At 42.2% G+C, this 26,993-nt stretch overlaps 2 protein-coding genes across 5 annotated transcripts; one reads left to right on the top strand and one right to left on the bottom strand.

Annotated features, from left to right (window-relative positions):
* Positions 1–2,949: 2,949 nt before the first annotated feature.
* Positions 2,950–15,120, bottom strand: CNEP1R1 (CTD nuclear envelope phosphatase 1 regulatory subunit 1). 2 transcript variants are annotated; one of them, XM_056526339.1, is made up of 6 exons: positions 14,984–15,120; positions 13,474–13,572; positions 10,209–10,282; positions 9,773–9,882; positions 7,878–7,932; positions 2,950–4,389 (listed from the first exon to the last, which is right to left on the bottom strand). In XM_056526339.1, the coding sequence occupies exons 1-6, from the start codon at positions 15,006–15,008 to the stop codon at positions 4,348–4,350; spliced, it is 405 nt and encodes a 134-aa protein (XP_056382314.1). In that variant the 5' UTR covers positions 15,009–15,120; the 3' UTR covers positions 2,950–4,347. The 2 variants fall into 2 exon arrangements, with proteins under 2 accessions (XP_056382314.1, XP_056382315.1); XM_056526340.1 differs by having other exon boundaries at positions 13,474–13,545; positions 14,984–15,108.
* A 45-nt stretch (positions 15,121–15,165) lies between these two features.
* TIPRL (TOR signaling pathway regulator) lies at positions 15,166–25,234 on the top strand. Of its 3 annotated transcripts, none has more exons than XM_056526337.1 (2): positions 15,166–15,396; positions 22,560–25,234. In XM_056526337.1, the coding sequence occupies exon 2, from the start codon at positions 22,579–22,581 to the stop codon at positions 23,401–23,403; it is 825 nt and encodes a 274-aa protein (XP_056382312.1). In that variant the 5' UTR covers positions 15,166–15,396; positions 22,560–22,578; the 3' UTR covers positions 23,404–25,234. The 3 variants fall into 3 exon arrangements, with proteins under 3 accessions (XP_056382312.1, XP_056382311.1, XP_056382313.1); XM_056526336.1 differs by having other exon boundaries at positions 15,168–15,321; XM_056526338.1 differs by lacking the exon at positions 15,166–15,396 and adding an exon at positions 15,759–15,884.
* Positions 25,235–26,993: the final 1,759 nt, after the last annotated feature.

The following is a 26,993-nucleotide window of genomic DNA, read 5'->3' as shown; positions in this document are numbered from 1 at the left end:
TTCGTCACATATTCTACTTTATTTTGGTGGTAAATTTTCGGCGTTACTCGCATCCGTTTTTGGTGAAAAATCCCCAAATTTCATGAAAATTTCGCATTTTTCTAACTTTGAAGCTCTCTGCTTGTAAGGAAAATGGATATTCCAAATACATTTTATTTTTATTCATAAAAACAATATGTCCACTTTATGTTGGCATCATAAAATTGGCATATTTTTATTTTCTGAAAAAATTAGAGGGCTTCAAAGTAGAGCAGCAATTTTCAAAATTTTCATGAAAATTGCTAAATCTGAAGGGACAGATGTTACAGAACTACAACTCCCAGCATGCCTGGGCAGTCCAGGCATGCTGAGAGTTGTAAATTGGCAACATCTGGAGGGCTACCGTTTGGGCATTACTGTAACAGTGGTCTCCAAACTGTGACCCTCCAGATGTTGCAAAACTACAACTCCCAGCATGCCCAGACAGCCTTTGGCAGTTTGGCACCCACTAGGAAGGGCAGCAGTAAATATCGCTTACTGCCCCCTTCCCCCACCGCCGTTACCTGCGCCTGTCTCCAGCGACGATCTGCGGTCCCCACGCCATCTTCTCCCCCCGTTCTGCCCGACATCCAGGGGTGGGCAGAACGGGGGTTGCCATGGCAACCCACTGTCCTGCGCTGCCAATGGTCAGAATCAGTTCTGACCAATGGCAGGGGATAGGAGATCGCAGCACTGCGACCTCGCTCCTATCCCTCAGGATGATCGGAGCCGTCACTGACAGCTCCGATCATCCCTATTTTCCAGGTGATTGGGTCACCAGAGACCCGATCAGCCAGGAATAGCAGAAAATCGCATGTCTGAATCCCCCTCGGCGATGTGCCGGGATGCCTGTTGAATGATTTCAGCAGGCATCCCGGTCCGGTCCCCAACCAGCTAGCGGTGGGCACCGGAATTCCCACGGGCGTATGCATACGCCCCACGTCCTTAAGGACTCGGGATGGGCTGCAGGGCGTATGCATACGCCTGGCGTCCTGAAGAGGTTAAACACCAGGACCGGGCTTACAGGTACGCCCTACGTCCATAAGAGGTTAAAGGCTTGAAACCAATCTATATTAACTAGAGATGACCGAACTTACAGTGATTTGATTCCTCAAAAACTTCTCAGCTCGGCAGTTGCTGACCTTAGCCTGTAGCAATTAGTCCGGCTTTTAGGTGCTCCGGTGGGCTGGAAAAGGTGGATACAGTCCTAAAAGGGCCAGTTGTGCCAGCCCGTTATTAAGAATGCTACAGGATGTACCATTGCTTGTTATACTTTTGGTTTATGGTTGAATGTTATTGTTTATGGCTTCTTGCTACTGTATCACTTGCTGATGTGACGCAGCTTGTTGCTGCAATTGGGGATCTTACTCAGTTTATTGTATCCTATGTTCTTTTACTTAAAAAAAAAAAAAATTATGAAAAATAAAAATAAAAAATGATAAGGGATGTCTACAGAACCAGGCAAGTTTGCTAAATGAAGCCAATTGCAAGTACACACAGCCATGCTCTATACACAGAGAAATGAAAGATGGAAATACTCCACTGTCAGATCCCAAAACTTTTTATATGTTGTAGCTGATAAAAATGAATGACATTTTGTTCTATAGTTGTTTACATTTTTTTTGAATATTTATTACCCTCTTAAGGAAGTAAAAATATGCCCATTTTATGATGCAAACATAAAGTACACATATTGCATGTGAATCAAAACAACATTTATTTGGAATATCCATTTTCCTTACAAGCAGAGAGCTTCAAAGTTAGAAAAATGCTAAATTTTCAAAATTTTTCTGAAATTTGGGGATTTTTTTACCAAAAAAAGGATGCAAGTAACGACGAAAATTTACCACCAAAATAAAGTAGAATATGTCACGAAAAAAAACACTCAGAATCAGAATATTCGGTAAAAGCGTTTGAGAGTTATTAATGCGTAAAGCGATGGTGGTCAGAATTGCGAAAAAGGGCTGCGTCCTTAAGGGGTTAAAGAAAACGGTTCCTGAAGACAGACACCTCCCACCACCACAGGGGAACAACACGTCCCCTTCTCCTGAAAGGATTTCTAACACTGTGAGCTAATGAAAAGAGGTATTTTTATAATCAATATAGGTGATAGAGGCATAACAATTAGCTGTACATGTTCAGGTGCTGAGAACCATTCATTCTTTTTTGTAGGATCTGACAGGTAAACCTTAATGACTATGCCAAATCCAATGGAAGTGGGATCTCAGTAAATTTCCTTCAAAGTCTTAATTTCATGCCACAAATTATGATTTCTCTCAATGACACAAAATTCATCTTCAATAATTGTTTTTAGGGAAGTCACAGACGACTGTTGTAAGGTTTATAGTAACCTTTAGCCCAAGGCAAATGTTATAGCAATCTAGAGTATCTGAAATCCTTTTTGTGAGCAGCCTGCATAGCACCATGTAAAGTAGAGAGAGATGGGTTCCTGTTTTTATAGCTGATAGCAAATTAGTTTGCATTTAACAGCATCTAATTTTTTATGACAACTGGTGTTTAGTCATGTTAGGTCATAAACTGTGCACATGAAGAGTTTTGTTTTTGTTTAAAATCCTGAGTGAATATTTTAAATGGGTAGTAGCTGTGTGGATGATAATTTTTTTTCTTAAAAATAAACTCTGTCCAATCAGACGACACCCTAATGACTGACTGTTTTTTTTGAATAATGTTAAACACCTTATATAAAACATGCAGGACTCATTCACACTGCACAAAAATAAATTGGATCTGATTCTGGAAATACAAGACAAGCTTTCAGAAAACACATCCAGTACTTGGAGTAAAGTCACACGGGCAGCTCTCCACATGCAGGTGAATGTCCTGCCCAGCGCATGAGGGTACAATTCTAACTGCAAGCTATCAATTATTCAACCAATAAACCTGATCTATTTCATGAACAAAAAGACACACTTACAAGATTTGTTTAATAGTTTCAGTCTTGGAGGACCAGTCAACAAGCATTTATGACATGACAGCATATTATTTCAGTATGAAACAAAATGATATTTTATTGAATGCACAAAACATTTCAGAAAGGGATTTTGGAAAGCCATGAAATATAAAATGATGGGTATGTGTTCTGCTCCAACCTTTAGGAATCCATGATCTTAATTGGTGCAAACAGTTGGAAGACACACTTAAAAGGCTTATTCCAGATAGAGAAAATAAAAAGTAATATTTTGCATAATGAATAACTATATCATTTTCTAAAATACTTACTGTTATACCTCCTCATTTTCATCTATGAGAAACCATTTTTCTTACTTGGATACAAATCTTTCCAGGTCCAATGAAATGAAACAATGAAACCACAATACGCCTTTTAGGCCTCGTCCACACTACAGACATTCAGCCATTGGAATTCCACTGGCCAAATGTCCTTTTACAGCGGGCGCTGACCCATGCATTGGCGGTGTGACCACGTGGACATTGCCGTCTCCATAGACAGCAATGTAGTCTTGGTGGAATTCTGCTCAAAGAGTTCACTCTTTGTGCACATGTACTTTCAGCTGACTGAATTCCACTGTGGCGATTCCACAGTCTGAACAGAGACTGGGATCCCACTAAAAACAATGGGACTCTGCTGAAAGCAGAATTCTGCCAGCAGAATGTCCGCAATGTGGACAAGGCAAAGGACACAACTGCAGCCTATTAAGAAATCCATGTTAATGGAAACTCAAACATGTAGATCTGATGTCCTGCGTGGCAAAAGGCAGTGAAGGTCAATAAAAGAAGAACACTTAAGTAATTTGTATTATGGACCTGAGGCTATGATCCAAAATACCAGAGGTATAGTAGGAATACCTAGGAATTTGTAACCATTGCAACGTGTAGATTTCACAATGTTGGATTGAAATTGAGAACATTCTTATATACAGGTCAATATGGGCTAGCCCTCAAAATAAAGTTTAAAAAGAAATTACTTGTGCTTCAACATTTACATCAACATACAAACATTAAAAAAAAACAAAAAAAAAAAACCACAACAATAGAATTGAATAAAGTACTGTACTGCAAATGGCGACAAGACTATAAAGAATTGCACCTTGCGATACCGGGTGTAGAAACCATCCTTCTTGATACACAGACCTAAGAAAGGATGTAAAAATACATTGCACTTTGAGTTTTTGGGACTGAGTGTACAGGAAAAAGTCATCCAAACTGTACAACCAGTGTATCTCCTCTTGGATCAATAAAGTTCAAATAATTTTGACTTGGCGTTCCATGGATATTTCAACATCTCCAAAAGAGAGAACATCTTGTCAGAAGAGTTTAAAAGAAAACTTTAGGAGGTCACAGAAGATGATGTCACTGAACATGCGGTCTTGGTTTTAGAATTAATTTGCCCGTCTGCAAAAGAAATAACAAAATGTTTGTGCTGAATGTATAGAACTAAGTATCAGTGTCTTTTACTAGGATAGTATTGGCTGTACAATGGCAAATGCCTACAAATCTAAGCTTTCTTATTAGTCCATAGGTCACATATCTGCCAGTACTGTCACCACCCAGGTCCTGAGGCCAAAGTAAAGCTGCACCTTTTGAGCTGACAGACCCTTTTTACTTTATTAAAAGGCCCCTTCTGAATGGAAAGGTGGATCTCTCTGCACTTACTATATGGGCAGGGCGCCAAAAATACTCCTTACACAGTATAGAAATTAAACTGCTACTCCCAAGTTACTATTACAGGAAGGTTACAGATAGATAACACTGGATCCACCGTTCATAAGTGATGGACACAGCTCCCCTCCTCTCTCATTGCACAGATCACACCTAGAAAACTCTCCTATAGAGGTCAATGAATCACTACACTAGACTATTGTTATCTATGGTCCACGTGGAAGCATCTCTCTAAACACTGGTAAAACAGCTTAGGCAAGATGGCTGCCCCCATTCCAGGAACAAAAATGCACTACTGCTAGAAAGCGTTAACCCCTTAAGAACCAGGCGAATTTTTTTTGGGCATTTTCGTTTTTTTCTCCTCGTCTTCAAAAAAATTATAACTCATATTTTCATCCACAGACCCATATGAGGGCTTATTTTTTATTTTTTACTTTGTAATGACATCACTTATTTTACCATAAAATGTACGGCGCAATCAAAAAATTATTATTTATGTGGGAAAATTGAAAAGAAAACCACAATTCAGCAAATTTTGGAAGGTTTTGTTTTCACGCTGTACACTTTATGGTAAAAATTAGGAATCGACCGATTATCTGTTTGGCCGGTATTATTGGCCGATATTCACGATTTTGGACATTATCGGTGTGTGTCTGTGTGTGGGGGGAATATCGGTATAAAGTTATCGGCCTGAAAGGGCAGAGATTATCGGTATCAATCCTAAAAAATCTATATCGGTCAATCCCTAGTAAAAAATGACATGATTTATTTATTCTGTGGGTCAATACAATTAAAATGATACCCATGTTATATGCCTTTTTATAATTGTACGTCTTTAAAAAAAAAAAATTCTCAAAACTACACTGCTCAAAAAATAAAGGGAACACACCCTGGATCTGAATGAATGAACTAATCGTATGAAATACTTTCGTCTTTACATAGTTGAATTTGCTGACAACAAAATCACACAAAAATGATCAATGGAAATCAAATGTATCAACTAGAGATGAGAAAACTTACAGTAAATTCGATTCGTCACGAACTTCTCGGCTCGGCAGTTGATGACTTTTCCTGCATAAATTAGTTCAGCCTTCAGGTGCTCCCGTGGGCTGGAAAAGGTGGATACATTCCTAGGAGACTCTTTTCTAGGACTGTATCCACCTTTTCCAGCCCACCGCAGCACCGGAAAGCTGAACTAATTTATGCAGGAAAAGTCAGCAACCGCCGAGCTGAGAAGTTCGTGACGAATCGAATTTACTGTAAGTTCGCTCATCTCTAGTATCAACCCATGGAGGTCTGGCTATGGAGTCACACTCAAAATCAAAGTGGAAAACCACACTACAGGCTGATCCAACTTTTATGTAATGTCCTTAAGACAAGTCACAATGAGGCTCAGTAGTGTGTGTGGCCTCCACGTGCCCGTAAGACCTCCCTACAATGCCTGGGCATGCTCCTAATGAGGTGGCAGATGGTCTCCTGAGGGATGTCCTCCCAGACCTGGACTAAAGCATCCACCAACTCCTGGACAGTTTGTGGATGGAGCGAGACATGATGTCCCAGATGTGCTCAATCAGATTCAGGTCTGGGGAACGGGCGGACCAGTCCATAGCATCAATGCCTTCAGTCCGGCACAAGGCCTGATTATGGAATCCTACAGGTGTATTATAACTGTATTTGTGTATAATGTACAATCAATGGCATGGGTGAGGGTTCATTCAGACTGTGTATTTGTATTTGTTTTTGGGTGTTCCAGTTTTATTGAACTTGTCTTGCTGAACTATTTTATATATTTCTGTACCTGTATGCCATTTGTTTATTTTATACGTAGCATTGTGATACCTTTTTTTTTTCCAGATTAAATGTTTAAATTAATCAGCTCTTTTCTTTGATCTCTAAATATAGGAGCTCACCTTTCTGAAGGAAGCTCTGGTGAAACAGGTTTATCAAAGGGTTAATTTGGTGACTTGCTGGGACTAGTAGTGGATACCCAGAGGTCTGGTGGCTTTAAACCTTGCACCATCACACTCTCTCTAGCGTCTTGGCTGGACCGATTGGGTGTGATCGGGACACCTTCCTCTTGCTGACACACTCCAGCCATATGAGGTCTAGCATTGTCTTGCATAAGGAGGAACCCATGGCCAACCGTACCAGCATATGGTCTCACAAGGGGTTTAAGGATCTCCTCTCGGTACATAATGGCTGTCAGGCTACCTCTGGCAAGCACATAGAGGGCTGTGCGGCCCCTCAAAGAAATGCCACCCCTCCCCATTACTGACACACTGCCAAACCGGTCATGCTGGAGGATGTTGCAGGCAGCAGAACGTTCTCCACGGCGTCTCCAGACTTTGTCAGATGTGCTCAGTGTGGAGCTGCTTTCATCTGTGAAAAGCACAGGGCACCAGGGGCGAATTTGCCAATCTTCGTGTTCTCTGGCAAATGCCAAACATCCTGCACGGTGTTGGGCTGTAAGCACAGCCTCCACCTGTGGACGTAGGGCCCTCATACCACCCTCATGGAGTCTGTTTCTGACCGTTTGAGTGGACACATGCACATTTGTGGCCTGCTGGAGGTCATTTTGCAGGGCTCTGGCAGTGCTCCTCCTTGCACAAAGGCAGAGGTAGCGGTCCTGCTGCTGGGTTGTTGCCCTCCTACGGCCTCCTCCACATCTTCTGATGTACTGGCCTGTCTCCTGGTAGTGCCTCAATGCTCTGGACACTACGCTGACAGACACAGCAAACCTTCTTGCCACAGCTCGCATTGATGTGCCATCCTGGATGAGCTGCACTACCTGAGCCACTTGTGTGGGTTGTAGACTCCGTCTCATGCTACCACTAGAGTAAAAGCACCGCCAGCATTCAAAAGTGACCAAAACATCAGCCAGGAAGCATAGGAACTGAGAAGTGGTCTGTGGTCACCACCTGCAGAACCACTCCTTTATTGGGGGGGAGGGGGGTGTCTTGCTAATTGCCTATAATGTCCACCTGTTGTCTGTTCCATTTGCACAACAGCATGTGAAATTGATTGTCTATCAGTGTTGATTCCTGAGTGGACAGTGTGATTTCACAGGAGTGTGATTGACTTGGAGTTACATTGTGTTGTTTAAGTGTTCCCTTTATTTTTTTTGAGCAGTGTACTATAAAAATACCAGTAAATTGATGCTTGTTGTTATCAATGGAACAAAACTGTAAATAATCTACACCATTGAAATGTATAATACGTACATCATCACAGGACATGTTGTATTCTGCTAGTACTGTTCGACATCTGGCTGCTATTCTGAAGATTCGGTTAAGAAAAGTGACAAGTTAAAGAAAGGACAGTGAACAGATAAAATTAAAATGTATATGCAATTAAAAGGAGTTATCAAGCAATAGCAAAACACAGCTATTTTCTTCCAAAAACAGCAAACCAAACCAGACAAATGTGGTGTTTTTCGAAGAAATCGTCCGTTTTTGTAATGTTGGATAAAATATCTTTATTGTACGAAAATGTAAAAAGTTTGGAGATTTGTGCCTCTTAATTTATTTGTATCTGTTTCGTAGCATGTTCTTTTTTGTGCTCACTTACTGTTAAAAACATTTTGAAACAGGTAAAAATTTGTTAAGTGTGAACATCAGATCAGATACGGGTTTGAATCTGACGAAATCTAAGCTGCAGGTAAAATCCGATGGGGAGGGTTAGTCGTTCCGGGCTGTCCATATTCACCGGGAGGCCCTCTTCTCCACTCCGGGCTGGCCCTGAACTAGTGACGCTGCGTTGTCGCCACTGCGCAGGGACGTTCATGCGCAGGGCATCACGGACGTCCCTGCGTGTCGTCCTCAATGCAACATCATTAGTCTGTGGCAGGCCCGGAGTGGAGAAGAGGGCCTCCCGGTGAAGATGGACAGCCCGCAATGACTAAACCTCCCCACCGGACGGTCCCTACAGCATAGATGGCCTAAGATGGACGGCCCAGACAAGCTCACCCTTCCTTCCCACCGAGAAAGCAACTGAGGGGGTGAGTAGAAAACAAGAGGAGGGTCTGGATGATGACGAAGGGATTGACGGGAGGACAATGACGAGGGGGGAGGACAAATGACGAGGGGGGGGGGGGGATGATGATGATAATGACGAGGGTCTGGATGATGACAGGGGGGGGGGGGGAGGAGGAATGATGTATTTCTCACCCTAGGCTTATAGTGGAGTCACTAACTTTTCCTAGGTTTTTGGGGTGAAATTAGGGGACTCGGCTTATACTCAGAACGGCTAATACTCGAGTATATATGGCACATCTCTCCAACAGGTCGTGACTACCTATCTATTCAGGAAATAAAGCCACAAAAGAGAGTTACCGCAATATACATATATTCTACTTGTACACCGTAATATTCGGATGCAGCAGACTATCATTGATTTCAATAGGATTCTGCTGCACTGTGCACATGACAGAAATCCCGATTCCGCTTGGAAATGCATAGCTGTCTATGAGACAGTACATTTCAGAGCAGTCCTTGCGCCCCCTGGATCATTTAAAAATGTGCGGAACGTCTACCTGTATTTTCTGGGTGGACATTCTGAAAATTTAGCCTGTGTGAACGTGGCCTAAGGCTGTATTTCCACTAAGTAATTTTTTGGGAAAACCACTGTAATTTATGAGACAAAATCAGATGTCTATTCAAAAGGATTGGAAAATATCAAAGAAGGACTTACACTTCTTCCTCATGGATCCACTTCTGGGTTTGGCTTGAAAACTGCAGTAGTAGTTTCCCAAAAAAAAACAAAAAACCTGCCAAGTGAAAATCCAGCCTAAGTCACAGTATGTAGCCATTCACTTCACTACAACAGTGACATCACGATACTCCGGCCCAGTGGTCGTCACGCTGCACACCCGGAGCCTCCAGTGTTGCCGAGAGCTCACAAAGGTGGTTGCTGAATGACAGATTGCGGGGGTCCCCCCGCGATCAGGCATCTTATCCCTTATCCTTTGGATAGGGGATAAGATTTATCACGGCTGGAGTACCCCTTTAAAGGCATTAAAGCAATAGGTATAACCAGTCAACTGGTTACTATAGCTCTTTTGCCTTTTTTATTGTAGTTTACTCCAGCTGCAAGCAACAAAAGACCAACCAAAGGATACATTGACGGGGCCACTACTCTCTTATGAATACCAGCAAAGAAAAGTCCTATTAGTGTAATGCAGCTTATTGTAAAGAACGGATGATTCCATAATGATGTGAAGAAAGAAACCTGGAAATAAGAAGGAGAAAAAGCATAAGTTTAATTGGAAATGCTTTCAATAGGATTTGTCTACTTAAGGGTGTATTCACACGTACAGTATCCTGCACATATCTGACGTGCACAATTTGAAGCAACAGATTTTATGCTGCAGTTTCCAATGTAAACAAATGACTGAACACAGCTTCAAACCCGGAGTATCAAATATGCGCAGGACACTGTATATGTGAATACAACCTAAATGGGTTCAACCAATAACAGCATTTATCTAATATCTACAAGGATGTATGGGGGCCCCCTATTGATTTTTTACTTATACAGATAGGATATAAAACTACCTTTTGTGTCTCTGGATCTATGAGCCAGTTCCATGCTCCCGTTGCAGTACAAACAGATACTACAATGAGAATCACTGTTAGAAGAAAAGAGAAGATTAAAAAATATGTAACATTTTTTTTATTTGCCTGTTACAACTGCTGCAAAAATAAACGGTACATATACAGTCAAGTGTTGGCACCCCTGAAATTTTTCTAGAAAATGAAGTATTTCTCACAGAAAAGGATTGCAGTAACACATGTTTTGCTATACACATGTTTATTCCCTTTGTGTGTATTGGAACTAAACCAAAAAAGGGAGGAAAAGAAAATTGGACATAATGTCACACAAAACTCCAAAAATGGTCTGGACAAAATTATTGCCACCCTTTCAAAATTTTGGAACAATAAGATTGTTTCAAGCATGTGATGGTCCTTTAAACTCACCTGGGGTAAGTAACAGGTGTGGGCAATATAAAAATTACACCTGAAAGCAGATAAAAAGGAGAGAAGTTCACTTAGTATTTGTGTGTCTGTGTGCCACACTAAGCATGGACAACAAAAAGAGAACTGTCTGAGGACTTGAGAACCAAAACTGTGGAAAGATAGCAACAATCTCAAGGTTACAAGTCCATCTCCAGAGATCTAGATTTGCCTTTCTCCACAGTGCACAACATTTTCAAGAAGTTTGCAATCTCCCTGGGTGTGGATGGAAAAGAAAAATTGATGAAAGGTGTCAACCCAGTATAGTCCGGATGGTAGATAAGCAGCCCCAAACAAATTCCAAAGATATTCAAGCTGTCCTGTAGGCTCAGGGAGCATCAGTGTCAGCACAAACTATACGTCGACATTAAAATGAAGTAAAACTCTATGGCAGGAGACCCAGGAGGACCCCACTGCTGACACAGAGACATAAAAAAAAAAAAAAAAAGCAAGACTACATTTTGCCAAAATGAACTTGAGTAAACCAAAATCCTTCTGGGAAAATGTCTTGTGGAGAGATGAGACCATGATAGAGCTTTTTGGTAAAGCACATCATTCTACTGTTTACCAAAAACAGAATGAGGACACAGTACCTACAGTGAAATATGGTGGAGGTTCTATGATGTTTTGGGGTTGTTTTGCTGCCTCTGTGTGCAAGGCATCATGAAATTGAGGATTACCTACGGATTTTAGGTCGCACTGTACAGCCCAGTGTCAGAAAGCTGGGTTTGCGTCCGAGATCTTGGGACGCATGACCCCGAGCATACGTCATAGAGCACCCAGAAATGGATGGCAAAAAAGTGCTGGAGAGTTCTGAAGTGGCCAGCAATGAGTCCAGATCTAAATCCCATTGAACACCTGTGGAGAGACCTTAAAATTGCTGTTGGGAAAAGGCGCCTTCCAATAAGAGACCTGGAGCAGTTTGCAAAGGAAGAGTGGTCCAAAATTCCGGCTGAGAGGTGTAAGAAGCTTATTGATGGTTATAGGAAGCCACTGATTTCAGTTATTTTTTTCCAAAGGGTGTGCAACCAAATATTAAGTTAAGGGTGCCAATTTTTGGAGTTTGTTGTGACATTATGTCCAATTTGCTTTTTTCCCCTCCCTTTTTTTTCGTTTAGTTCCAATACACACAAAGGGAATAAACATGTGTATAGCAAAGCATGTGTTACTGCAATCATTTTCTGTGAGAAATACTTCATTTTCTTGAAAATTTTCAGGGGTGCCAACATTTACGTCCATGACCGTATGTATAAGTAGCATAGGTGTGTGCTTAGTCTGACAGTGTCAGTATCAGAAGCAATGTCAGAGCATCGTCGTACCATGTTTTTGGTAGCACCCTACTGTTTTCTACCTTTTCATATCAACAGCATATGCTACAAATGTTTGCAAATTGCATTTGCAAACATTTTTAATTTTATCATTTTGATACGAATCATTGTTATATGTATAAGAAGCACAATGGTTGGTATCAAAACAGTAGGATTAAAAAGATAATGGTGAGAACATTTGTAGTATATCCTGTGGGTATAGAAACTATTTCAGAAAACTGTAGGGTACCACCTAAAAGATGCTGCGACGATGCTATGACACTGCCTGCCCGCTGACAAAATAAGCACACACAGCTTTGACAAAGGGAACTGCATTGTTCAGTTATTAGTGTAGTCATATTTCCAGGAGGAATAACAGAGGAACAGCAAAACAAAAATGTCTGAGAAAGATGCTCCAGAAGTTATATTTTTTTTTAATGGAGAATACAAGTATTTACTACTTTAGCTGGATGCAGACTGGTCAATAGATTGGGATGAACTTTATTACACTGCACGGCCAAGTCATCCGGTTATACACTACAAAAATGAAAGTATCATAGTCAATTAAAACAACTTCCAACAATTTTAAAGTTGGGATCGCATGGGGTGAAGCACTCGCCTGACTCCCTGGTTGTCAATCAAATCTGACCTTTTCTCTGAACAACTCCCAAAAAAGCCAGATCTGACAAACAGGGAACTTATAATGTTGTGAAGTGTGCAGCAACATGCTAACTCGTGATCGTAGCAGTTTTCAGGAGTCAGACCCAGTGCAATTGCACAGACTGACATGTCCATGCAACACGTCAAAAGATGTATTAAACAACAGTAATATTGAAAGGCAAGGGGCTATATTTAAGTTGCCCTGGATTATCATTTAAAAAGGCACTATCAGATTCTAAAACTTTTTGAATAAGTGGGGGTGAGTGGGGACTCCTCTGTGCTCTCTCCTGTCTGATAGCACTCCTCTGTGCTCTCTCCTGTCTCATAGGACTCCTCTGTGCTCTCTCCTGTCTCATAGGACCCTCTGTGCTCTCTCCTGTCTCATAGGACTCCTCTGTGCTCTCTCCTGTCTCATAGGACTCCTCTGTGCCCTCTAATATCTGATAGCACTCCTCTGTGCTCTCTCCTGTCTGATAGGACTCCTCTGTGCTCTCTCATGTCCTATAAGACAGAGGAGTCCTATCAGATATGAGAGAGCACAGAGGAGTGCTAGCCCACCCTCACGTACTGGACTTTGTCAATGCCTGTGCTTTAGCTTGGACAAAGCCATGATTTTAGAAGCATTGATTTCTATAAAAAGGAAATACAATTTTTTTAATGAAGCAAATTAGAAAGGTTAATGTTTTGCCAAGATGTACAACATAGAAAACATTTTTTTGTATCTGGCAGTGCCCATTTAAGTACCGTTTATTTATGTACAAATTTACGCTGCATCTAACTCCTGAAAGATAAACTTTTACAAAAGTTAAAATAAAACTAGTACAACACTTGTAACTTACTTCTCCAGCGTCCAGTTGCAGGTTGTAAACAAGAAACATATTCTGTAAGCCTTCGCTCGAAAGCCTTTAGATCTAGACCGAGAACATGTACGTTACTGCCTGAAATAGAAAGGTTGCCCTCTAGATCACAATATTTAGGAATATAACTACAGGACAACTGGGGAAAGGACCTAATAATGCAGGCTAAACAATTGAATCACTAAAAGAGGTTAGACCTAGTGATAACTGTATGTGCTATAATTAATACAGGTACTCACCTACCTGATCCCCGCAGCAACCATTCCTGTACCTTATGCCCCCCCCCCCCCTCTCATCATCTGTTTGTTGCTACTTCCAAGATAAGATGTCTCGGCACAACCTGCCTGCTCGGCCAATCGATAACTGAGGCGAGACACCGCTGTAGGGTGTGATCCATCCTGACACTGCTCTTCTGGGTGTACGACCTGAAATCTCTCAGGCTATGTCCACACTGCGGAACTGCTGAGCAAATTTCCGAGGGAATTCAGAAAAGAAGTTTTGCTTCAGCAGACTCCCATTGATTTCAATGGAATTCTGCTGCACTGTGCACACGGCAGAAGTTCTATGGCAGAGACATCACAAATGCCAATTCTGGCATCTGCAGAAATAAGACAGGTCTATTCTTTCTGTGGATTTCACTCGGAAATGCATTGCAGTCTATGCGACAGCGCATTTCTGATCCATCCTAGCGCTGGCCAGAACATACAAATGTGCAGAATGTCTGCCCGTGCAGACATTCTGAACATTTTTGGCCATGTAAACATGGCCTCACAAGGAAGCAAACCAACTGTATCACATATGATCATCTAGATCAGAGTTTCCCAACCAGTGTGCCTCCAGCTGTTGCAAATCTACAACTCCCAAGATGCCTGGACAGCCTTCACCTGCTAAGCATGCTAAGAGTTGTAGTTCCCTGGCTGGAATACTTCACTAACAGATGAGGCAATGGATGAAGTAATACAGTAGGGTGATTACTATATCTCTTCACCAGTGAATGCTGGGAGTTGTAGTTTTGCAACAGCTGGATGAGGATAACCAAACGCATTGTGCTCAGATTATGGGCAGGGTCTTTATGGTGCTTTTACGCTATTTGTAGCGTTTGGGGGAGACTGGCTTAGAAATACATTGGCAGATAGATATCAAATCCTGTGCAGGACACAGACACAATTACCCACAACAACCAATTAGATTCCAGCTTTCATTTTAAAGGCCTCTAAAAGAATCCTATTGGTTGCTATAGAAAACTGCTCCCCTGTTCCTCTGCACAGGTTTGAGAAGTCTCCCCAATTGGTCTATAGCTAATTCTTTATTGGCTTCAATTATATACAAACAATACAATCTATTGAAGAAATAGGAAGGTACACGTGTGGGGTCCACGTCTATCCGTCTCCATGGTAACACTCCCACCTCCCCCGTTGAGCATAGAATATCACAAGACGTAGGCCATGGACACCCCCTTTTATCCCAGACCCTGAACCCCGTTATCCCGCACCTTCTGCCTGCTCCAGAGAGTTCATGTCTGGCCCGGTTCCTGTTTCTTTCCCCCCCCACCTCTCTTCTGTAGCCCTGAAGTAACAGCCTCAGCGATTGGTCCGCCCTCACCAGTCCATTCATCTGATTGGCTGTGCGTGCCCCGCCCCGATACAGCCTCTCGATGTTTGGTCTACTTGTCATTACGTCACTCGCTCAGTCTTCTGCTGAACTTTGTCGAATATCCTCGACGCCTGTGATTGGTCGGCACAGCTGTCTGTCTCCGCGAGGAAATTCGTGATTGGTTAGAGTTTCTCGGGGCGGGTTATCTCGCAGGAAAGGAGGACAGCGTTGCTTATGGTCAGTATGGTGATGAGATTGTACAGGCCCAAAGTGGGCACTCCTGAACGTAGCTTTCTGTATGGCGGCTGTGGGGTGCGTGAATACATAACATATTGTTTTGTGTGCGTCTTGTGCTTTGAAAAACTTTCATGCTGCGGTTTTTCATGCTGCTTGCCGGATGTCTAGTGTGATCGCTTCCCGGTCATGTCCTGCTCAGCTTCCTTCTATATTCCATCCTTTGCATCATCATAGTCTATATCACGGTGACCTATACTGTGGCCCTACAATTCCCGGGTAATATTACAAACGCTGCAGAAGCAAAGCCCTTTATGTAGTGGACATAGTCTTATACACAGCTGACTTCTGGATACAAAAGTGTTTTCTACATTGCCAGGGCCGCAATGAAAATAAAAAACACATACTCACCTACTTTGCTCCCCTATGAAGACTTCCGGCTCTTGCTGAACGATCTGACCAATCAGTGAGTGAGGCGGGACACCACTGCTTCCGGTGATTGGCTGAGCGGGCCTTCACTAAAGAGAAGGAGCGATTGGTGATGACGTCACAGGGGAGCGCGGTGGGTGAGTGAGTATGTATGTGTTTTTTTTTTTATTTCTTTCATGCAACCCCGGCTCTATCTTCATTCTAGCAATAACCCGTTCGTACAGTGTTCCCCAAACAGTGTGTCCCCAGCTATTGAGAAACTACAAAGGCTGTCTGGGCATGCTGGGAGTTGTAGTTTTTGCAACAGCTGAAAGCACAGTAATTGGGAACCTGTGGCTTACCAGCTGTTACAGAATTACAATTTCCATAGCCTTAGGGTGCATGTACACCACGTTTTTGCTATACAGTTCCCGTATCAGGTTTTTGATGAAAAACTGATTCCTCAAAACCTGACTGAACTGTATCAAAACGTGTGTACAAACATATACGGTTGAAAACAGTATACGGTTTGAAAAATGGTGACCGGTTGCATCTGTTTTTTAAGGAAAAAAACATAAGTTTTTAACTTTTTACTCCATTTTGAATAAAGTTTCACTTGTTTGTTTGAAATTCCAAAGTCAAAAACCGTATGGTGAAACCCGGATGGAACCGTACGCACATACAGTTCTGCACGGTTCCCATTGACTCCCATGTTTAAAAATAAAATAAATAAAACGTATACGGTTTAATACAGTTTTTCACCCGGACCAAAAAACGTGGTAGACTATGGTTTTGGGTACAGGAAAAAAAACGGACAAAACCGTATAAGATGTAAAACGGACTAAACCGGATGATGCGTTTGACATACGGTTTACAATGTTAAGTCAATGCATACGTTTTTTTTTATTCACTTCCATGCGGTTTTTAACTTGAAACTGTATACGGGAACTGTATAGCAAAAACTTGGTGTGCATGCACTCTAAGCCAGTGGTCTCAAACTTGGGCCCTCCAGATGTTGCAAAACCACAACTCCCAGCATGCCCGGACAGCCGTTGGCTGTCCGGGCATGCTGGGAGTTGTAGTTTAGCAACATCTGAAGGGCTGCAGTTTGAGACCACTGGTCTAAGCATTAGAGTTGTAGTTTTTCAGCAGCTTTAGAGCCACAGGATGAGCAACTCTGCTCTATATAGTATGGCTATAATGTGTTCCATATGCATTAATACAGTGTTTGCCAACCAGGGTGCTTCCAGCTGTAGCCATACTACAACTCCCAGCATGCCCGGCCAGCCTTTGACTGTCCGAACATTCTAAGAGTTGTAGTTTTGCAACAGCTGGAAGCACACTGGTTGGGAAACACTGCTTTAATATCATAGTGCATGGTTTCCCAACCTGTGACTTTCCAGCTTTTGCATATCTATAACTTCCATCATCCGGGCTTGATGGGAGTTGTAGTATAGTTTTACAACACCCGAAGAGCCACAGGTTAAGCAACAGTTTAATAGTCACTCATCTACAAAGAGTGGGGTGTTTCTGCAAGTTGCCATCCTGGGTGGTGGTAGGTGCGTTGGTTTCAGTAGCTTAGGTAGGGTCACAAGGAGGGCATCCGCGCATATTTCACACGCGCATGCTCCCTGCGGTGTCTGGGCAGCTCTGTTTGTCCACTCGTAGCGGCAGATTTCCATCTGTGCATCTGCAGGCACTGTCTACAGCAGACACACAGAGCTCCCCAGCTACAGAAGGGAGCTCGCTCTTGAGTGCTGTGGATGCGTTCTGTGTGATCCTACCCTTAAAGGGGTACTCAGGTGAAAACCTTTTTTCTTTTAAATCAACTGGTGGCAGAAAGGTAAACATATTTGTAAATTACTTCTATTAAAAAATCTTAATCCTTCCAGTATGTTTTAGCTGCTGAATGCTACAGAGGAAATTCCTTTCTTTTTGGAACACTGATGACATCACGGCCACAGTGCTCTCTGCTGACATCTCTGTCCATTTTAGCAACCATGCATAGCAGATGCATAGCAGATGTATGCTAATGGCAGCATGGTGGCTCAGTGGTTAGCACTGCTGCCTTGCAGTGCTGGGGACTTGGGTTCAAATCCCACTAAGGACAACAATAATAAATACAGCATTATTATTATTATTATTATTATTATTATTATAATGTCAGCAGAGAGAACTGTGCTTGTGATGTCATCAGGGAGCATTCCAAAAAGAAAATAATTTCTTCTGTAGTATTCAGCAGCTAATAAGTACTGGAAGGATTAAGATTTTTTAGTAGAAGTAATTTACAAATATGTTTAACTTTCTGCCACCCGTTGATTTAAAAGAAAAAAGGTTTTCACCGGAGTACCCCTTTAATCTGCATGAAAGGTCTTGGTCACATGCCAGGACTAAAGCAGCACAACTTTCTATTGTCTGATTTTAGGGAGGTTCCTTGTACACACCATAGGTGGCTCTGTCACCAGTCACTGTCATCACAGCAGGCAGTAGGGGACCTAATGCCCATTATCATTGTTTCTGCTGGGGAAGAGGTACAAAACAGTCCCCCCAGAATGTTCAGAGTTGTCAGGCGATGAAACCTATTTTGAGCTGTCCTATAAAGGAACATATATTGATAAGTAAGGCTATTTTACTACTTTTTTTCTGGTCTGTAATGCTTTCCTTCTGCTTTTGCTACAAACTGTCTGCTCTGTTGTCCTCAGCCTGGCATCCTGTTTGGTGTACATCCTGTAGCATACTTCCTGTTCACATGACACTCTCTAGTGGGGAATTCAGCCAATTCAATCTCCCTCCCTCACTATGTGGGAGGGATTATAGTCAAGAAGGTGTAGAGGTAAGGAGAATTGGCTGAATTTCCAGCAAGAGTGTCCTGCACATACAGGAAGTTTATTAGAGGATGTACATTAGGATGTTGGGCTGAAGACAACAGAGCAGACAGTTTGCATCATGGATGGACAGCATAAAAGACCACAGCAAGGTAATAAAATAACTATTTACTAATATAAGTTCGTTTATTTACCAGTTGAAAATGGGTTTTGTCATAAGACAAACCCTTTAAGGTAAGCATCACTCAAGGTTTGTGGCAGATTTTCATTGTGTTTTGAGTCAAAGAAAAAGTGGATCCAAGAAGGAAGAAGTAGAAGTCCTTACTTTATATTTCCAATAAATTTTCAATCCACTCCTGGCTTTGGCTCAATAAAACTGAGTTTGACTGAATCAAAAACTGCTACAAAAAGCCTTGTGTGAACCCCCTCCCCAATAAAAGAATCTGCTTTTTCTCTTCAGAAATAGTGTCACTATTGTCAATGGCTGCTATTGCAGAATTATTTGCCAGTCACAGCTAATACATAATGTCACTGTTTGTGGGCAAAAAAACAGTTTTTATTCTTATTTTTTTCCTTCTGATTTTGGACAGCCTTTTTAATCCAGAGAAGAGCCTCTCTATAAAGATTCCTGGCGGCTTTGTGTTTTGCTGAAAGGGAACCTGTCACAAATTTTCAACCTATATAATCAGTGGCAGCATGCAATGTATATAAGCATCTTATTGTCTACCATTATTGGATGTCCGCAGTCCAATCTAAAGATGTAAAGAGGTGTGGAAATTTAAAAAGAAAACAAAGAAAAAAAAACTACGTGTCCAAGGGTCACAATCTACTTGTCTCTCATGACGATCCACTTGTCCCGGTACACAAAATAATTTAAACCAAAATAGCATGTAAATAAGGTATTTTTTAGTTTATTTAGTTTTTGCACTTTTGTTTTTTAATCCTCACCATAACTCTTTTTATTTTTCCATCTACAGACCCATATGAGGGCTTGCTGTTTGCTGGACCAATTGTACTTTGTTATGACACATTTCATTTTTCCTTAACATATACCAAAAAATTTACCTTGCCGGACTGGGCCAGAACTGCATGTCCCAGGCGTCGGGCGATATGATTTTTTTTTTTTTTTTTTAGATAACTAATTCAAATTTTATTTTATTTTCAAATAATGCACAAAACTTAGCACAAACAAATAGAGCCATCATACAAATGTGGACAAAAAGCAAAACAAGGTGAGCAACCCTGGTTGGGTACGTAGGTACTCGTAGCAGGGGCTATGGAGAGAGCCAATAGAACAACTCAATAATCAACTAACCAAGAAGTTAAGTCTCAGAGGAGAGCCATCAGTCAAAAAAGGGAAAGGAAACAACTCCTAGCAGAATCAACAGAAAGGGGAGTCATCCGGGCGATATGATTTTCACATCCCTGATTTCAGCTACCTACTAGTCTTTTGGATGGATATCTCGGCGAGTAGTCACATTCTTCAGCACTGTAATTATGTCTGTTGGGACGTGATTGACAGCGCAGGAATTCCCCTCATCTCAGCAAGCTGTTGACATAATCTTGTGTTATCCCACAGTGATCTTCAAGCTGCCACTCCTGGGCATGCACAAGATTTTGGCAATAGGTTGCAGAAATCAAAGTGAATGGCTGTTCTGTCAATCAAGCCCCAACAGTGTGATTACAGCCCTGGAGACTGTGACTATGTGCCTGAGGTGTCGTCCCTCATGACTAGTTGCAGGTAATTTAACCCCTGGAGGACATGCAACTTCGCTGCAACCTGGTACAGCCTGTGACGCACGCTAATGGCAGGCATCAGTGATCATGCTTATGTCTGCCAGTAACCCTTCAGATGCTGTGATCAATAGCGAGCGTTGCATCTAAAGGCATAGTTTTTTGGTGGGTTGGGGTTCTCATCGAATCCAGATCCAACGACTTAAAATATCTGCTTAAGATCTCTTACTCATCCTCCTACCACCATATATTCGCTTGTGTAAAACAGCCTGGCAGGGCACTGATCTTCATTGTACTGTAAATGCGATCCAATAATTGCATATAAGTCTTGGAGACTTAAAGTGTAAAATAAACAATAAAAAAAGGCCATGACCTAATGAAAATTAAAATCACCTTCCGTTTCCCATTTTACAAAAAAATAATAAATAAAAATAAAGGTATTTGTTATTGCCGCATGCAGAATTCTCCAAACTAAAATATTTCAATTTTCCCCCAAAAGTAATATTATTTTATGGTAAAATGAAAGGTTTCATCACAAAGTACAACTGGTCGCTCAAAAAAAAAGCCCTCATACTGGTCAGTTGATAATATAATATAAGCGTTATAGCTCTTAAAAGACAAGAAGGAAAAAACTAAAATGAAAATTGGCTATGTCCTCAAGGCCGAAACATGCTGTGTTCTTTAGGAGTTAAATGTTGTGTGTGATATCTTTGGATCAGACTGCGGACATCCAATAATGGTAGGAAATATGACACTTTCATACATTGCTGCTGGGTATATAGGCTGAAAAATAGTGACAGGTTCCCTTTTAAAAGACCTTCAGAAGCAAACTTTGATACGGACAGAGGTGTCAGCAGAGAGCACTGTGGTCAGACTGAAAAGAACTACACAACTTCCTCTGTAGTATACAGCAGCTAAGTACTGGAAGGCTTAAGATTTTAAATAGAAGTCATTTACAAATCTGTTTAACTTTCTGGCACCAGTTGACTTGAAAATATTTGTTTTCCCCGGAGTATCCCTTTAGGGTATGTTCACACACTAGTAGATAGCAGCGAGTTTCCTGCTGCGAGTTACGCTGCCATTGATTTAAATGGGTCCACGGACAGTCCGCAAATCTGACACTATTGCGGACTGTCTGTGGACCCATTCAAATCATTGGTAGTGTAACTCGCAGCAGGTTTCCCGCCGCGTGAAACTCGCTGCTAGTAATATCGTGTGACTGCACCCTTAACGCTTTAGGTGCAGTGATCAATGCATAGAAACATAGAATGTGTCGGCAGATAAGAACCATTTGGCCCAATAATCTGAATCCTATCAATAGTCCCTGGCCCTATCTTATATGAAGGATAGCCTTATGCCTATCCCATGTATGTTTAAACTCCTTCATTGTATTTGCAGCGACCACTTCTGCAGGAAGGCTATTCCATGCATCCACTACTCTCTCAGTAAAGTAATACTTCCTGATATTACTGCATAAACCTTTGCCCCTCTAATTTAAAACTATGTCCTCTTGTGGTAGTTTTTCTTCTTTTAAATATGCTCTCCTCCTTTACCGTGTTGATTCCCTTTATGTATTTAAAAGTCTCTATCATATCCCCTCTCTCTTCTTTCTTCCAAGCTATACATGTTAAGGTCCTTTAACCTTTCCTGGTAAGTTTTATCCTGCAATCCATGTACTAGTTTAGTATCTTCTCTGAACTCTCTCTAGAGTATCTATATCCTTCTGGAGATACGGCCTCCAGTACTGCGCACAATACTCCAAGTGAGGCCTCACCATTGTCACCTAAAAGTGAGAATTGACGGGTTCGCCAGGGCTTTGTTGGGGGTCTGATCGGGACCCATCGGTCCCCATCCACTAACATGGCGGCTGTTAGCCAATTGGTAGTGATCTGATCAGTGATGATTAGCTAAGGGGTGCTCCTCTTTACCTAGTTGCTAGACATTAATAGACATATATACACACTCAGACTCTGGTTCTCAGAGCAATCCTCATTTTTGGGCATCCTTAGATGGTGCTTTCAAGTATAATAATATAGGAAATATAGGCTGTTGGACAGTTCTGGATTTTACTATACTACTATAATCTAGCCAGGCATCAATAATACAACTGTTTAGAAAGGTCCCACTTTAATATTTGCTCTGTTTTATACATACAGGTTATGTGATTGTGGATAAGTGCAGGGCATTGGTAAAACAATGACATCTTATTCCACTATTGGTACATTTTCTTATTTGATTTGCATTCTACTGACGGTTACATCTTTCTGTCTTTAGCCCTTGACCAGCTCCAGCTATGATGATTCACGGTTTCAAAAGTAGTAATCAAGAATATAGCTTTGGACCATGGAAAGTGGCAGCTATCAAAACGCACATCATGAAGTCGGCCGATGTGGAGAAACTGGCAGAGCAGATGAACATGCCCTGTCTTCCAGAGATGATGTTTGGGGACAATGTCTTAAGAATTCAACATTCCTCTGGATTTGGTATTGAGTTCACAGCAGAGGATGCACTTAGAAGAGTGAATAAGAACCAGGGAGTTGTCAAAGTAGCTTGTGCTGAAGAATGGCAAGAAAGTAGATCAGAAAGTGAGCACAGCAAGGAAATTGTGAAGCCTTATGACTGGACATACACAACTGACTACAAGGGAACCTTGCTGGGTAATGACCTGACATTTAATGTTGTTCCCACAACAGAACGTATTAATACAGAGAAACTGAAGGCAAGAGAACAGATCATGTTTTTTGAGGAGGTGCTACTGTTTGAAGATGAACTTCATGACCACGGAGTGTCTAGCTTGAGTGTGAAGATCAGAGTTATGCCCTCCGGCTTTTTTCTTCTCCTAAGGTTCTTCCTCAGGGTGGATGGAGTTCTTATTCGAATGCATGACACTCGTCTTTACCATGAATCCGACAAGACATACATGTTGAGAGAATACACATCCAGGGAAAGTAAAATAAGTAACTTAAGTCATTTGCCCCCTCCCCTCTTCACTGAGCCTAATGAAATCTCTCAGTACTTGCCCGTTACAGAAACCATTTATGAGAAGTTAGAATTCCCCACATTACCACAGGTAGAGATCGGTGACTCTTCTGGGCAGGTAAACCAGCCTGTGCCATAGACGCCTAGGGAGTTAAGTGTCTTGAATAGAAAATGTGAACTGATGTTCACAGCACCATTGATCACTCTGAATATTTGTGCCCCCAAAACATTATTACATAATAATTTGATGTTCAAGTAACTACATGAGTTTACATGTTTTAACAGGTCTCACAAATGCAAGATGCCTTAGGTTGTATCTCTCTGTATATGAAATCCACTTTCTGACCCATAGCATAATTGACTCCAAGCAATGAGCAGTGTATTCTTATCGTGCTCCTGGATCACATCTCAGTTTTTCACTGCAATACATTAGGAAGTATTGACACGTAGGTCTCAATAAGACCTACTACTTTTCAAGAAGACAATTTAATAAAAAAATGATGAAAAATAATAGTGTCTGACTTAGCTAATTATTTACCACATAAAAAGAAACCTATTGAATTGCAAATTGGTCTTTTATAGGGGTGGTCTGTTTTCTGTGCATAATGTATGGTGGACTAAAAACCCATCATAAAAAATCTGGTCTGGATAAGAAATTTCACTATATAATTGGTATGTTTTCCATGACTCTATACTGTCTTGACCACAATGTCCTTTTATAATTTCTATAATACAAAACTTTTGCTTTGATGTGGATAATAAAGCAAAATCCCTCTGGGGAAAAAAAAAACCCTGAAAATAATGAATGCACTGCAGACTCAAAAACCCACATTATTGTTGTGGACTCCTCATAGAAAAGATGAAGGCTAATCTGTGCATGAATGTGCTGGCCTATCAGTAGCAGTTTTGGATTTTCCAAAAAATGTACGCTGCGTAAACATGGCCTTAGTTATAGTAATAAACATGCATGTTCATCTTTGCCCAGAATGCATAGGTTTTCAGTACAGAAAAGGCAATAAGTTGTTTTTAGACACCTTTGGTACTAGATTATCTCCTTTTGAGTATAAAAGTTTAATTTTAGCACACCCTCAACATCTGCTGTTGAGGGTCTGGAGTCTGGACATCCATATACAAATCCGATGGACAGCCATTCTTGCTGAAGTCAGTAGATTGGGTGACATTCATCTAACTGGCCTCTATATAATGGGGATTTGGACTTAAAGGTCTCTGAAGCTGCTTGAAAACAAAAATATGAATCTTTCTTGCACCTGCCACCGCCATTATCCCGTATTCAGTCCAATTGCACAGCAAGCTGTGTTTTGAGGTTGGCTTGTACACTGCCCAATGAATGGCCTCAGAGGTGTCCAAGCTCATCTGGTAGTGCCTGCGCCGACCCCCAAACACAGCAAGCGATGTGCAATGGGTCTGGCACCAGGAGAGCTGCGGCATTGGTGGGAGTGGGAAAGGTAAGTATATGCATTTTTTTATGTTTTCAAGCAGACTAGTAGTCCATCAAAAAATTTTTTTTATACCATGTCAATTACCCCCATGTCCAAAAATGCAGCAGTACCTCAGATCTACATTGACTGGAAGTTGTGCTCCTCCATAGTATCTGTAAAGTCCGACACCCATATGCAGCTGCTCGTCGCCATCTGGTGCACAGTTTCATAATCCCCATCGCGCTGTGCGGGCCCTCCCTGCCGCAAGTCGGGTCCTCCCTGATGATCAATGTTTAGGGCATGCTCAGCCTGCATTGGCTAGACTGAGCAAACACCCAGGATGCAGGGATCCAATGACTGAGCTGCATGCGCATTCAGCAGTCCCGGCTCTGGCCCATGTGACCCTAACCAGCAGTCTGCAGCTCCTGGGCCTGTGCTGTAGCTATATGAGCACAGTAGTATGCTACTATATTGGATATGGAGATGTTTCCTTATATGTATGTCTTGTTATTAATAAAGCCATCTCAGGTCATGAAATTCTTTTTGCTATTTGTCATTTTATTCATCTTTGCGATAATCCAATCCATATGGAATACCCAATTTAGTTTCTCTACAAAGAGTGATAAGGAAGGAGGCCTAACGCTAATCCAATTATGTAATGTAGATTTTTTTTTTTTTTGCCACCTCCGATGTAAAAATAGTATTTTTGGCTCTGTCATTCTAGGAGATTATACCAAACAGGACCCAATCCACCAATAGATGAAAAGATATAGCTAATGTAAAACAATCCTGCACTTTTTTCCAAAATTGTTTAATGACTCCTATGCAATAATTAGCCGCAACTCCGTCCCCCGTCAGGCGAAACAGGGTCCCACCTGCTCACTCACACCAATAGCCATCATCCTTCAGCCACAACTCCCTCCTCCGAAACTCCCTTGTCCAAAATGCTGTCATGCCTCAGATGATTCTCCCTTAGACGCAACTTCCTGCCGCATAGCAGAGCCGATGTTGCACAGCATGTATAGTAGAGTCGAAACTGTGAAACTTGCACGTGTACTACAGACACTAAATGTTCTACAGAGTGTGTATAGCAGAGAGAACACTGAATAGCATATACAGCAGAACCCCTTCAGATGAGGGAGTTTTGTATGATGCCTGACAGACATTGGTCTGAGGGAGGAGGCAGGACGCTGTTTCGCCTGACGTGAGACAAAGTTATGGTTGAAGACTGATGATGTCCTAAAATGGACACTGTACCAGAGCAGCCTGCCGTGCCATAGGCTGAGCATCTCTGCGCACTCCCGACAGAACGCAGCAGAGATGCGGGAGCGGTTCCCCCCCAGCAGGCTTTATCCTTCTGCCGGCAGCTCACATTATGAGAGCAAGAAGACTGGTGAGAAACAGAGCTTTTTAAAGCTCTAAAAACAAAATTAAGGCAGGGGGGTGTTAGGTGTAGTTAGGGGAAATAGTTTAGTATAGTTAGTTTGGTGACAGATACTCTTTAAATAAACTACAGTAAAATCTCCCTTAGTGGACACCTCCCAGTAGTGGACAGTTTTTAATCCCGGGCGTAGTCCTATAAGACTTAATGTATTTGCACCCTCTAAATAGGGGACACTCCCAATAGCTGACACACCCGTGCCGAGCAACACACTCCCAATAGCGGACAACCATGATTATGTGCCGGCTCTATGAGGCCCTACCTTGTACACAAGCCCTTGTAAGGGGGGGGGGGGGGGGAAGGTACAGACAATACCACAATAAGGGGCCCTGGCTCCCACTGCATCCCCCTTGTCACGATTCGGCTAGCTGGAGGTGGATCCTCTGTGCCAGAGAGGGATTGGCGTGGACCGGTTCTAAGTTGCTACTGTTATTCACCAGAGCCCGCCGCAAAGCGGGATGGTCTTGCAGCGGCGGTAGCAACCAGGTCGTATCCACCGGCAACGGCTCAACCTCTCTGACTGCTGAGATAAGCGCGGTACAAGGGAGTAGACAAAAGCAAGGTCGGACATAGCAGGTCAGGGCAGGCAGCAAGGATCGTAGTCAGGGGCAACGGCAGGAGGTCTGGAACACAGGCTAGGAACACACAAGGAAACGCTTTCACTGGCACAATGGCAACAAGATCCGGCGAGGGAGTGCAGGGGAAGTGAGGTATAAGTAGGGAGTGCACAGGTGAGGATACTGATTAGGCCTGCTGCGCCAATCAGTGGCGCAGTGGCCCTTTAAATCGCAGAGACCTGGTGCGCGCGCGCCCTAAGGAGCGGGGCCGCGCGTGCCGGGACAACACAGA

This window comes from Hyla sarda, chromosome 6, assembly GCF_029499605.1.
Source record: "Hyla sarda isolate aHylSar1 chromosome 6, aHylSar1.hap1, whole genome shotgun sequence".
Classification (NCBI taxonomy): domain Eukaryota; kingdom Metazoa; phylum Chordata; class Amphibia; order Anura; family Hylidae; genus Hyla; species Hyla sarda.
The sequence above is the reverse complement of the archived record's forward strand: the minus strand, read 5'-3'. Positions and strand labels throughout refer to the sequence as shown.